The sequence below is a fragment of the Cucurbita pepo genome, chromosome 20 (genome assembly GCF_057944985.1).
Source record: "Cucurbita pepo subsp. pepo isolate OVF chromosome 20, ASM5794498v1, whole genome shotgun sequence".
Lineage (NCBI taxonomy): Eukaryota > Viridiplantae > Streptophyta > Magnoliopsida > Cucurbitales > Cucurbitaceae > Cucurbita > Cucurbita pepo.
This window is the reverse complement of record NC_141817.1, coordinates 4886792-4898294: the sequence shown is the minus strand read 5'-3', so window position 1 is coordinate 4898294 and position 11503 is coordinate 4886792. Positions and strand designations below refer to the sequence as shown.

The 11503-nt window shown below is 37.4% G+C and overlaps 2 protein-coding genes across 2 annotated transcripts; one reads left to right on the top strand and one right to left on the bottom strand.

Annotated features, from left to right (window-relative positions):
- Positions 1 to 850: 850 nt before the first annotated feature.
- Positions 851 to 3289, bottom strand: LOC111784091 (capsanthin/capsorubin synthase, chromoplastic-like). The gene is made up of 2 exons (XM_023664918.2): positions 2763 to 3289; positions 851 to 1897 (listed from the first exon to the last, which is right to left on the bottom strand). The coding sequence occupies exons 1-2, from the start codon at positions 3213 to 3215 to the stop codon at positions 881 to 883; spliced, it is 1470 nt and encodes a 489-aa protein (XP_023520686.2). The 5' UTR covers positions 3216 to 3289; the 3' UTR covers positions 851 to 880.
- A 2685-nt stretch (positions 3290 to 5974) lies between these two features.
- Positions 5975 to 11387, top strand: LOC111784115 (tRNA (guanine(9)-N1)-methyltransferase-like protein). Its single transcript, XM_023664946.2, has 3 exons — positions 5975 to 6437; positions 9566 to 9925; positions 11069 to 11387. The coding sequence occupies exons 1-3, from the start codon at positions 6018 to 6020 to the stop codon at positions 11276 to 11278; spliced, it is 990 nt and encodes a 329-aa protein (XP_023520714.2). The 5' UTR covers positions 5975 to 6017; the 3' UTR covers positions 11279 to 11387.
- Positions 11388 to 11503: the final 116 nt, after the last annotated feature.

Here is an 11503-nt window from a genome sequence, read left to right as displayed (position 1 = left end):
TTGATTGGAGAAAGGAACGAGTGCCAGTGAGGACGGTGGGTCACGAAAGAGGGTGGATTGTGATGTCCCACATTGGTTGGGGAGGAGAACAAAAGACCCTTTATAAGGGTGTGGAAACCTTCCCAACGTCCTCGAAGTGGGGTAGATTGTGATGTCCCACATTGAACAAAACACCTTTTTAACCAGGGGTGGATTGTGATATCCCACATTGGTTGGGGAGGAGAACAAAACACCTTTGGTTGGGGAGGAGAACAAAACACCATTTATAAAGGTTTGGGGAGGAGAACAAAACACTCTTTATATGAGTGTGAAAACCTTCCCAGCGTCCTCGAAGTGGGGTAGATTGTGATGTCCTACATTGAACAAAACACCTTTTTAACCTTCCCCCAGTGGGGAAGCCCGAAAGGGCCCAAAGAGGACAATATCGGCTAGCGGTGGATCTGGGACGTTACACATCAAATATTTCTAATGTTTTTAAAAGTATGATGTGGTTGGAAAAACGAATTTTCAATTTTATCAAAACTTAACTTAACCAAAAAAATATATATATATATAATCCAACCAAACTTTGTGTGGTTTTGGTTGGGTACTCTAGATTAGCTAGACGAGTCAAATGAACATCCCAAATAAAAATGAATAAGAGCCAATGCAGAAAGAATGTTGTATGTATCTAATGCAAGACCCATCGAAAAGCTAAGACTACGACATGAAGGAAGACAAATCAGTGCATTCAATTTTTGTTTCGTCATCGCCCTCTCGTGCACCCACGACTAAGATACTCACACAGCAGCTTCTCGTTTTTAGGTCGGGATCCACAGAAGAGACTAATTCTAAAGGTTCTCGAAAACAATTGGACGAAAGAGGGTGACGTATTCATTGATCACAAAGCTTGGAGGGCAAGATTAGCCATCATTTTAGCAAGAGGAAGAGGGCATTTAGTAAGAATATCAAGCTTAGACATAGGAGAAGCATGTCCAAAGAGTAACAATCCCAACATACCCAACTCCCTAATAGACAACCTTGAAGACAAAAAGCCCTCCCAATAAAACCCTTCCAAATCAAAAAACGCATCAAAAAACCTCCTCAACCCATCCAAATCAAGCCGCACCAACGTCTCCATCCCAAAGCAATAAAACTCCCTCACACGTCTCCTCTCCGCCGGCCACACCCCCTCCCAAACCCTCCCCTGCAGCGCCCTCCCTCTGATCATCCTCCCGCCGCTGCCTAGCCCCTCCGCCGCCCTTCTCGCAACCCCTGGCGCCGCTGCCATTCCCAAAACCACCGAGTACCCACTTGCCGGATGCACCATCCCTGCAACCCCACCTGCCGCCACCACCGCCTGAGGCATCTTCGGTAGAGAACCCCCCATCGGAATCACGCACTTCTCCTCTTCTAAGATTCTCTTCACCTTTATCCCTAAGTGCCGCAGTCTGGCTGCCATCCTCCTCTTCACCACCGCGTACGGCAGCGCTGGGCGGCCGACGAGGGAGGTCTCTTCCAGGAAGATTAGATTGGAATCGAATGGCATTGCGTAGAGGAATGTTGGGGATTTTTTGTTGTCTTGTCTCAGGTATGGCTCGTTCCCTAAATGGGTGTCTCTCCAATCCATTAGAACCATCTTGTTTAGATCGAATGGGTGCTGTTCGACTTCCGCTAGAATTCCATGGGCGATTTGAAAGCCGCAGTTTCTTGGCTTCGAATTTGAATACTCTGTGAATCTGCTTGCGAACCCACTTGCGTCGATCACCAGATTTGCTTTGATTTCAGTTCCATCGTCGCAAGCCACTGATGATTCGAATTCTTGATGCTTAATTTCCCACACTTTGGCCTTATGGAACTTTACTCCTTTTGTTGCGCATTCTTCCATTAATTTCATCTTAAGTTTCTTCCTGCTCACCTGCGTTGAAAACCAATGAATAAAAGGGTATATATTGTGGAGGATAATTTAGGGAATGAGTAAAGATTACATTTACACAAAGTCACGAGAGCTAATATTATACTATGTGAAGGGTCGTGATTTCTAATATGGTATCTGAGTCATGGCTAAAAATATGGTATCTGAGTCATGCCTTTTTAGCCATGTCAGAATTCTCAAGTGTTGAACAAAAGGTGTACTTTGTTCGAAGACTACAGAGAAGAAGTCGAGTCTTGATTAAGAAGAGGCTATTTGAGGGCTCTATAGGCCTTAGGGGAGTCTCAACAAAGGGTGTACTTTGTTCGAGGACTCTAGAGAAGTAGTCGAGCCTCGAGGACTCGAAAGGAGGAGTCGAGCCTCGGTTAAAGGGAGGTTGTTCGAGGGCTCCATAGGTCTTTGTTCGAGAACTCCAGGAAATGAGTCAAACCTCGATTAAGGGGAGGCTATTCGTGAGCTCCACAGGCCTCAGGGGAGGCTCAACAAAGGGTGTACTTTGTTCGAGGACTCTAAAGAAGGAGTCGAGCCTTGAGGACTCGAAAGGAGGAGTCGAGCCTTGATTAAGGGGAGGCTATTCGAGGGCTCCATAAGCCTCAGGGGAGGCTCAACAAAGGGTGTAATTTGTTCGAGGACTCTGGAGAAGGAGTCGAGCCTTGATTTAGGGAAGGTTGTTCGAGGGCTCCGCTCTGTAATGTACTTTGTTTGAAGAGATGATTGTAGGGAGGGGGTCCTATATCGGCCAAATTAAGAAATGGTCATGGGAAGAAAACTCAAATCAAAGTCACGAGAGCTTATACCCAAATTAAGTCGAGAATATTAAGCTTAAATCATCGGGTTGAAGGGTAAGCACCTGAGCGTAGGGGCGGTCCAGAAACTTGACTTTCTCGTCATTTAAATACACGGAAGCCATGGGCCAAGTCTTGTGGAAGCAATCCTGGAAACCCAAAGCCTGAAACTCATCCACCCAAACGCCGTAGTTATTGGGCCAAGGAGAAAGCGGGGAAGGGTCAACGCAGCAGACCTTGATTCCGTAGGCGGAGAGCTGCTCAGCGAGGCGGAGGCCGGCGGGGCCGGCGCCAACGACCACCACATCAAAGCGGCGGGGGCGATCGGAGTAGGGATGAAACAGGGGAAGATCGAACTTGAGGGGCTGGGGTTTGGACTCGGGTTTAAGGTCAAGAAAGTTGCCGAATTTGCGGAGGGTGCAGTGGGGTTGGAAGTGGGTTCTGAATGGCGAGTGAATTGGGGAAGAGGGTATGTGGGGAAGGGAGAATGGTGAAAGAAGGGCTTGGGAAATCGCCATTGAAATGGAATTTGGAAGCTTTGGGAAGCTTTTCAGGGTATTATAATGGCGGAAATTTGTAGACAAATGGAATCCAGAAGTGGCACAACGGAAAAGATCCCCTTTCGTATAATGTGTTTTTTTTAACCTTAAAATATATAATGAAAATTTTAAACTAAAAAAAGTTAAGATAATTTTTATCTCTATTAACAGTAAATTTTTTTTTTTTAATTTTTTTTAAATAAAAGTTAAGGATAATAATGCTATTTTAAAATTTTTCATGGGTATTATTTTAAATATGGTACTAATTATAAGAGCTAAGGGTAAAAAAAATACCTAAAAAAAATTAGGGTAAGAACATTTTTTAATTTTTTTTGAAGTGGTATTTTGATATGGAAATCAACCCAATGGAAAGTATAGAGCGGATTACTTTGATGATCAATATCAAGAGTAAAGAAAATTCGTTTTTAAACTAGGTTTGATCAATACTCGTTTTTAAACTATATTTGATCAATACCACTTGAATGACTCTAGCATGCAAGTTCTAAACACGAGGATTTGCAAAGAAAAAATTTAGCCTAAAATAGAAATTTTATTTTTAATTCCAAAATCTGATGTCTAATCCGAGGAAAAAAAAAAGTTTTATATAGCATTTACAAACTTAACCTATGTGATACATAACTCCCAAATTAAATGGGCTACTAACCGAGAAATACACATAACCTCCATATTAAAATGGCTAGTTAAGGGTGAAATATGGTAACCTATTGGATTACCATATAACCTTACCTCCTATATTTAAAACTAGACAAACAAATAGTTAAACTATAATTAAATAATGCAATTAATAAAATGTGCTTATTAGTCATCCTTGGACTAGTTTCCTAAATTTAGTTGAGTTTATTAAATGCAACTTAAAGTTCATTTAATTCATCTCTTTTTTGAAGTTCAATTTTGCACAACATATAAGGGAAGTCTCCAACGTCTTCTAGAATTTCCTTTGATGAGCTCACCATTGCTTGAATATAACTGTATAAGGTTTATTGTAGCTCCTTAACTCTCGTCCTTGTAATTGGACCTTGAGGTATGGAAATTCCTTGGTCGTGGTTCATATCATATTTTTAGATAAAATACGAAGTGTTTAATATTCTTTAACTTAAAAAAAAAAAAAAAAAAAAAAAAAAAAAGTAAGTTTAGTATAGAGATGAAATCATTAATTTTTGTCATTTCTTTTTTTAGTATAACATTTATATCTCGGTGTCTTATTATTTTTGTATGCATGTACTATTGTTCAATCTAGGCACATAATAGTGGTAGCAAGAACATGAAAAAATTGCACATTTAAGGCACTTGATGGATTTAATTAAGCACTTGTCTACCAAATTTCCTTTTCAAATTCTCTAACTCTAGTTCTTTTACTAACTAGAGTTTTGCTAACTAGGGTTACTTAACCAACAACGATAGTAAATATAGGTTAAGAGTTAGATAGAGTAGTTAACTGTGGAAAGTGTTAGGATCGCTCAACAATGCACACAATCGATCTAGATGAACACAAAGAACATGATAGAGAAAATGCAAGGAGAACACTGACTAAAGGATTTTAGATGAACACAAAGAAAGAGAAAATGGAAGGAGAACTTTAGCTAAATGATTTGTATTGATGACTTCAAATATGTATACTAAGAGAGAATATATAGAATATAAAAAGTACTGTTCAACTTACTATAGATTTACTAGATATAACCATCTACTATATATAACTATCTATTTACAATTTATGACAATTTACCTTATATCATTTTACTATGTATAATCGACTAAGCTATAAATAACAAACAGACTCAACAGAAGCTATTATATGGTTGGTTTTTATTGTTAATAGCTCGGTTGTTTATCCTTATCGACCTCTAACTTATATGCACAAACTTCTAAGAGCTATTTGTATGATCCGATAATCTGATTAACTCATATCATCCAATCAAACTATAAAAGTTGGGTTGAGTTGGGTTACATTTATTATGATTTGGGTTAGATTGAATTTTTAAAAAATTAAAAGATTTGGGCCTGTTCGCGAGTTAACATTTTTTATTCTGTCCAAAATCCAACCATCTAAAAATAGGGTTATAAACCAATCTAACCTTACATTACTTTTGATGAATATTGAGGATATTTGACATTTATGATGCGTTGTGACTAATAAATATTTGATATTCGAATTTTATGAGATTTTAGTTATTAATATAATGTATCGTCGATGAATACAAGTTTTAAATAATTAAAAAAAAAAAAACAATAAAGGTTGTTTTTTACTTACAAGTCATCTTAAAAAACATTCGGAGTCTCGTTATGTCCCATAACTCAATAATAAAGTTTATTTAATGATTTTTTGAAAAAACATGAATAACTCTAAAATCTCGATCAATAATTCAAAAATTTCAACTACAATTCATGAGTTTTGATAAAAAAAAATTGGTCGAGATTCATGAGTTTTGGCTGAAATTTTGGTCGAAATTCATCGAAACTCACTGAAATTGATCGGGATTCAAATATTTTTTTTCAATTTTAAATCCTTACCTCTCAAAACCTAAATCACACTGATTAATCAAAAATAAAAAATAAAAAATAAAAAATAAAAATCAACAAAATAACTCCCAAACAATAAAAATTTATTGTTTTTTTGAGTTAAATATCAATTTGTATGATAATAAGGGTGAAAACGTAATTTCACATAAAGAGAGTCATTTTTACAATAACCCGTCTTTTCTTCAACATTTGAGGCAAAGTTACAGTTAACCTAGTGTACTGAGTACTTGGAAACCAAAAATGGAGGCCATAGAAGAGGACCAGAGCGCCAAAATGGATCCTCCTTGTTCCCCTTCCGGCTGCAATCCTCCAGAGCCCCCCCTCTCGAAGAATGCAAGGAAGAAGCTACTGAAACAACAGCGTTACGAAGCGAAGAAAGCGGAGAAGAAAGCTCAGGAAAAAGAGCAGAAGAAGAAAGATATTGAGCGCAAACGGAAGGAATGGGAGGAGACACTGGCGAGTGTTACGGAGGAGGAGAGAGCCAAGCTGATCGAGTCTAGGAAAAGCCTGAGGAAGGAGAGGATGGGGAAGAGGTCGGAGGAGAAGGAGAAGAAGATTGAGAGGCTCAACAGGGCTAAAGATTGTGGTCAGAAGATTGTCATCGACCTTGAATTTTCTGACCTCATGACCCCCTCGGAGATTCACAGTCTTGTTCAGCAGGTTTGTTCTCTTGTTACTCACTTCATTTGGTTGATTACCTATTATTTGTGGTGGTGCGAATACTGGATTGTTTTCTTATATTTTAGAGGTTTGGTAAATGTTTCTTCTAGTAGATGGAATGTAGAGCATCTTAGAGATGAAATTGATTGTTTCTTAGAAGACCATACATTTGAGATGAAGGGCTTCTTCTATGAGGTCCCTTAAGAAGTGAAATTGAATGTGTTCTAGGAATACCATAGATTTGGGAGGTGCTTGAAACGTAGTTTCTAAACCAAATAGTTTGAGAAGGAAAGCGTTGGCAGACTCAAATCTAGTTTTAGTAGTTGATCAAGTGACGATTGATTGTTTCTTGGAAGACAATCAAATGCCGCCTGAGTCAACACAAACGCATGACTTGAAGTGCTCCTCTACCTTTTCTTTATTTTTCTTTCCCACTTTTTTAGAACAATTGATCATTTTTGGTTTCTTGCAAGTAGCAAAAGATCCTTTCAGTATCCAAAAAAGATGCAGCTACATTGGATTCTCCCTAAATCTCTTGTGTTGCAGTTAAGTGCATCAAACTACCCACCATTTGGTTATAAAGTGTGTCGTTCACCTTCTTTCTTCTTTCCTTCACGGTCTTGATTTAGTTCCAAGCCAGACTCAGTTCGAGTATGCATAGGATTGTACTTTGTTTGAAAAGCATTTAAAATTTCTTGCAACAAACCTTTGAAACTGTAAAGATTTTTTTGTACTATTTGGGAGGAAAAGAAAAGGCCTGTGGCTGTTTGTAATATTTCAATACCAAGGAAATAATACATACTTCAAGATCACATCATTTCTAGTATTCGTAAGATCATCTACGTACTAACAAACAATGAGTTCATTGCCTCCATCTCCAGGTTTGTGAAAAGGTTATGCTCATAGTGATATTTCCTGAAAGCTTTCTTTAAGAAATAAATACCAACAATACTACACGAAAGCTCTTGGAGGATTTTTTAGTCTATTACTTCTTAGAAACTTATATGCAATAGCTCATCTCCAATTTTTTAACGTAGTGTGATGATTTCACCTGGTTTGAAAGTTGGTATGCTCATCTCCAATCTTTTAACATAGTGATGATTTCAGTTGGTTAATGTCTTTTATCCTTAAATATGCATTCCACCTAGTGAAGCTCCCGCAAAATTTCCTTAGTGTTGGATAAATTTCCCACACATTTTGACAATGAATGAAAGTTGTGTATGTAACATCTATCACGTGGGATATTGCATATTTTGATTTGAAAAATACTTGGCTTGCCTACACACCAGCTGCTGACGGTAGGATACCCTACTGCCTTTCTATTATGGTGTATTTTTAGTGGCTCAAAAAAGTTTAGTGGAGTCTACTTATCTATTAAATGCAATAGAAAGAGACAATAAAAATGATCTATATTAGAAATTAGTTGGATATTTTAATGACTAGTATGTAGGCAGTATTGTTCTTTCAATCCATCTCCCACAAGGAGGAGTAGCTTGAGCTTCTACCATGGGATCCTTATCCTTCATTTCCAACATTAGAATTTATATATATATATACAAACAACACTTTCTTCATGTCATTGATAAGATGTAATTACAAAAGAAGGCAAACTATGTGCCGAAGAGGGTATAATTTACACCAAGAGAAAGCAATAGGTATAATTTACACTAGTACAACTTCTTAACCTTGTTTCACCTTTGTTTTCTTCAAGCCTTACAAATGATGAAAATGAGGTTTGAGTCTCTTTTCCCCAAAACTGAATTCTCCAAAAAAATTTAATGAATTTTATGAGTGAATATTACTCATCCTTGATATATTTTTTTAAACAAAGTCCGCTCTCGCTCCAAGACCCAGAATTTGCTCACATAAAGAACTTTTCTTTGTAAGCTCACCTGTAGATTTGAAAACGTGATCTTTGGGTAGGTGTTATTCATCCTTGATGTCGACTTATCCCCTGGTCTAGTAATGTCACATTTTTCCAGCTGAAGGAGATTGACGTGTGAGATTTTTGATATGTACCCCTCTATTGGTATTGTGATTTTCCTTCACTTCCTCTAATTGAACCAAATGACCTGGTTTGTAGGACTTGCTGTCTACACTGCTTTCCTTGGGTAACCCTTTATGATATAATGGAAGGGCTCCCAACCTTCCCTCCCCCTCCTACAAGAATCAAGAGTGTATTTTTCCATTGCCATCATTTTTTAAGAATTCATGCTGAAGCATCCTGTCAGATATATTCTCCACTCAACAAAATAATCATTACTCGAAATTCTTAGAATAATTTGGAATTAGATTGTACTGAATCTATAGCGGTAGCTTTGGAACAATAACTCAACAACTATATGGATACCTGGTTGATAGAGAGTGACAAGAACCATTGTTTTCTCATTCAAGCCTTGGATAGCACTCTCCATACCTACTGGCCACCACGATCTTAAATCAATCAAATGCTTGACTAATCCCACCCTCTCGAAACTCAAAACCATAGAGAACCATTGGAAAGGGGGGACAAGATAATGAAAAAGAACAGGGGAGTGCATCATAGGAGTCGCTCTTTTCAAAATTTAACTTTCCACGTGTTTAATAAAATCATTAGTTTGTAGGTTTAAATTTTGCTTTGAATCATATGATTATACAAGATTCCTGTTGGGAGACAATGACTTTATATTGCACCTAAATACTCGGTACTTCTACTAATGTCTGGGATGAGCTCTATTTAATTAGATTAGACTAAGATGCCACATTTTTTGATACTCTTATTTACTCATATATAATTCAAGATTCAGAAATAGAAACTGTCAAAGCATGACACATATTACTTAGCTTTTCCTACGTTAATTGTCATGCTAAGACATTTTTGAAACACTTCATCATCCCTATTCTACATCATTCCAAAGCTGGTTTATTTTCTTCACATTAAGTTATGGTTAGGATCCTGCCAAATAATAGTATCTTTTTTTCAATTTACAAATGATTCACACTTCTGACCAATTACTGAGCATGTTTTATCCTCATGCAGTCGTTCTTTATTTTGATTTTTAATGCACGATTAATTTTGCAAGAATGATTCTATAATCTCCTGGAAACTGCAAGGTTTTTGAGTATCTTTATTGGGTAAAAACCTGCAGATAATGTATTGTTATGCAGTGAATGGAAGATGTCCTTCTCCTGGTCATCTCTGGTTGACTGGGTGTAATGGAGAAATGGAAACCCAACTGCAAAGGCTTCCAGGATTTGACAAATGGATCATTGAGAAGGAACATAGATCATACATAGATGCTTTGCAAGACCAGAAGGAAAATTTGGTCTATCTCACAGCTGATTCAGAAACTGTGCTTGATGACCTCGATCTAAAGAAAATATATATCATTGGTGGGTTAGTTGATCGCAACAGATGGAAAGGGATTACCATGAAGAAAGCACAAGAACAGGGAATTCAAACAGCAAAACTTCCAATAGGAAGTTACTTGAAGATGTCTAGCTCTCAGGTATACTTTGGTCTTCACATGCATATCGTTTTTATCCGCATTTCATAGACTAAATTCTTTCATGCTAGACTTATAAAATGGCAGATTTAGAATACATGTGTGCTCCCTACTTTCTTCTAATTTTTATATTTTTATTATGAGAAATTGAGCTTCTATTGAGAAAATGAAATAATATAATGGGCATATAAGAAAAAGAATATACTCATGTCAGTCATGCGTTCCGAACGTGTTCGACATTGGTTCTCCTCCTATATTAGTGTAGCCTGCTTCATATACTCCAACCAAATAAAACAAGACCTAGCTGATCATTACAAAAAACCCTAACGATGGAAGCCCACAAAGAGACATTGAATCTAGCAACATTCCAAATCTCTTCCCAAGATCTTTTAACATCTTTGAAACTTTTGCCATTCCTCTTTGACCAAATACCCCATGAAATAGGAAAAAAACATAAAACTAGCTAGTCAAAGGACATCATAAAACAACAATCATGGGTACGTGCCAATTATATAGTAAATGACTCCAAAAACAGATCCGAATAGACTAAGCAAATCGACTATTCCAAAGAACATGGTTGTGATTCTCGGACGCTTAACACAAGATGCAAAGATGGTAAAGATGTGGGAACATGACGTAAAGAGGCTTATCTCTCGTGATCCCAACCAACAATTAATGAGAGTACTACCAAGGGATGTATTGGGAAAATTAGTGGGATGGTATTTTAGTGGTCTCTTGGTTATAAATATGGGGAGTTGGGCATGTTATAGAGGGCAATGATTTTAGGTATTGTCCTGTGTGTGACTTTGGGAGGGAGGGACACAGTGTAATAGCCTAAGCCCACCGTTAGCAGATATTATCATTTTTGGATTTTTCCTTCTAGGCTCCCCGTCAAAGTTTTAAAACGCATTTGCTAGGGAGAGTTATACACACCACCTTTATAAGAAATGCTCCGTTCCCCTCTCCAATGGAATGAAAAACAAATGGGAGATGAGACATCAACCCGTCACAATGATGAAGAAGTCCCAACCAAATCTATAAGCATAGGTTTTTGAGATTACCTACTTACAAAATCACGAACTGGCCTCGTATAATTTAGTAATTGTTCTCTTACAATATGTTGGACGTTTTCAATTTCATTTCCAGGTCCTTACTGTGAATCAAGTCCTAGAGATTCTACTCAAGTACATAGAAACGAGAGATTGGAAGGCTTCTTTCTTCCAAGTCGTTCCTCAAAGAAAAAGATGTGAAGCTGAATGTAACAGTGACCATGCAGTAGATGGGGAAGAAAATGGAGATAGAGATGATGAGCAAGAGACTAAGAAGACCAAGTGCGATGAAGGTATCTTCCAGTAACCATACTACTCTGTAATGGCTTTAACCAATTGTGAGACTTCCTACCTACCTATATTTTTGGTACTCTTATTTCTAAGTTAAAAGGATTCTGATTTTTCATTGTTTACCATTTTCAGTTTATGATTGAGAAGGAAGCAGTACAAATAAAATTTTGGAAAAAAAAAAAAAAAAAAAAAAAACGCATTTATACCCGTAAACTTTGTTCAGCTTCAAATCAATAATTTA

What these genes read in the sequence shown, in the direction of transcription:
- LOC111784115 (XM_023664946.2), top strand. Translation starts at nt 6,018, where the DNA reads ATGGAGGCCATAGAAGAGGACCAGAGCGCCAAAATGGATCCTCCTTGT. An exon ending in TTCACAGTCTTGTTCAGCAG is followed by an intron (nt 6,438 to 9,565) that starts GTTTGTTCTCTT and finishes AAAAACCTGCAG; the next exon opens with ATAATGTATTGTTATGCAGT. An exon ending in TGAAGATGTCTAGCTCTCAG is followed by an intron (nt 9,926 to 11,068) that starts GTATACTTTGGT and finishes TTTCATTTCCAG; the next exon opens with GTCCTTACTGTGAATCAAGT.
- LOC111784091 (XM_023664918.2), bottom strand. Translation starts at nt 3,215, where the DNA reads ATGGCGATTTCCCAAGCCCTTCTTTCACCATTCTCCCTTCCCCACATA. An exon ending in TGGACCGCCCCTACGCTCAG is followed by an intron (nt 1,898 to 2,762) that starts GTGCTTACCCTT and finishes TTTTCAACGCAG; the next exon opens with GTGAGCAGGAAGAAACTTAA.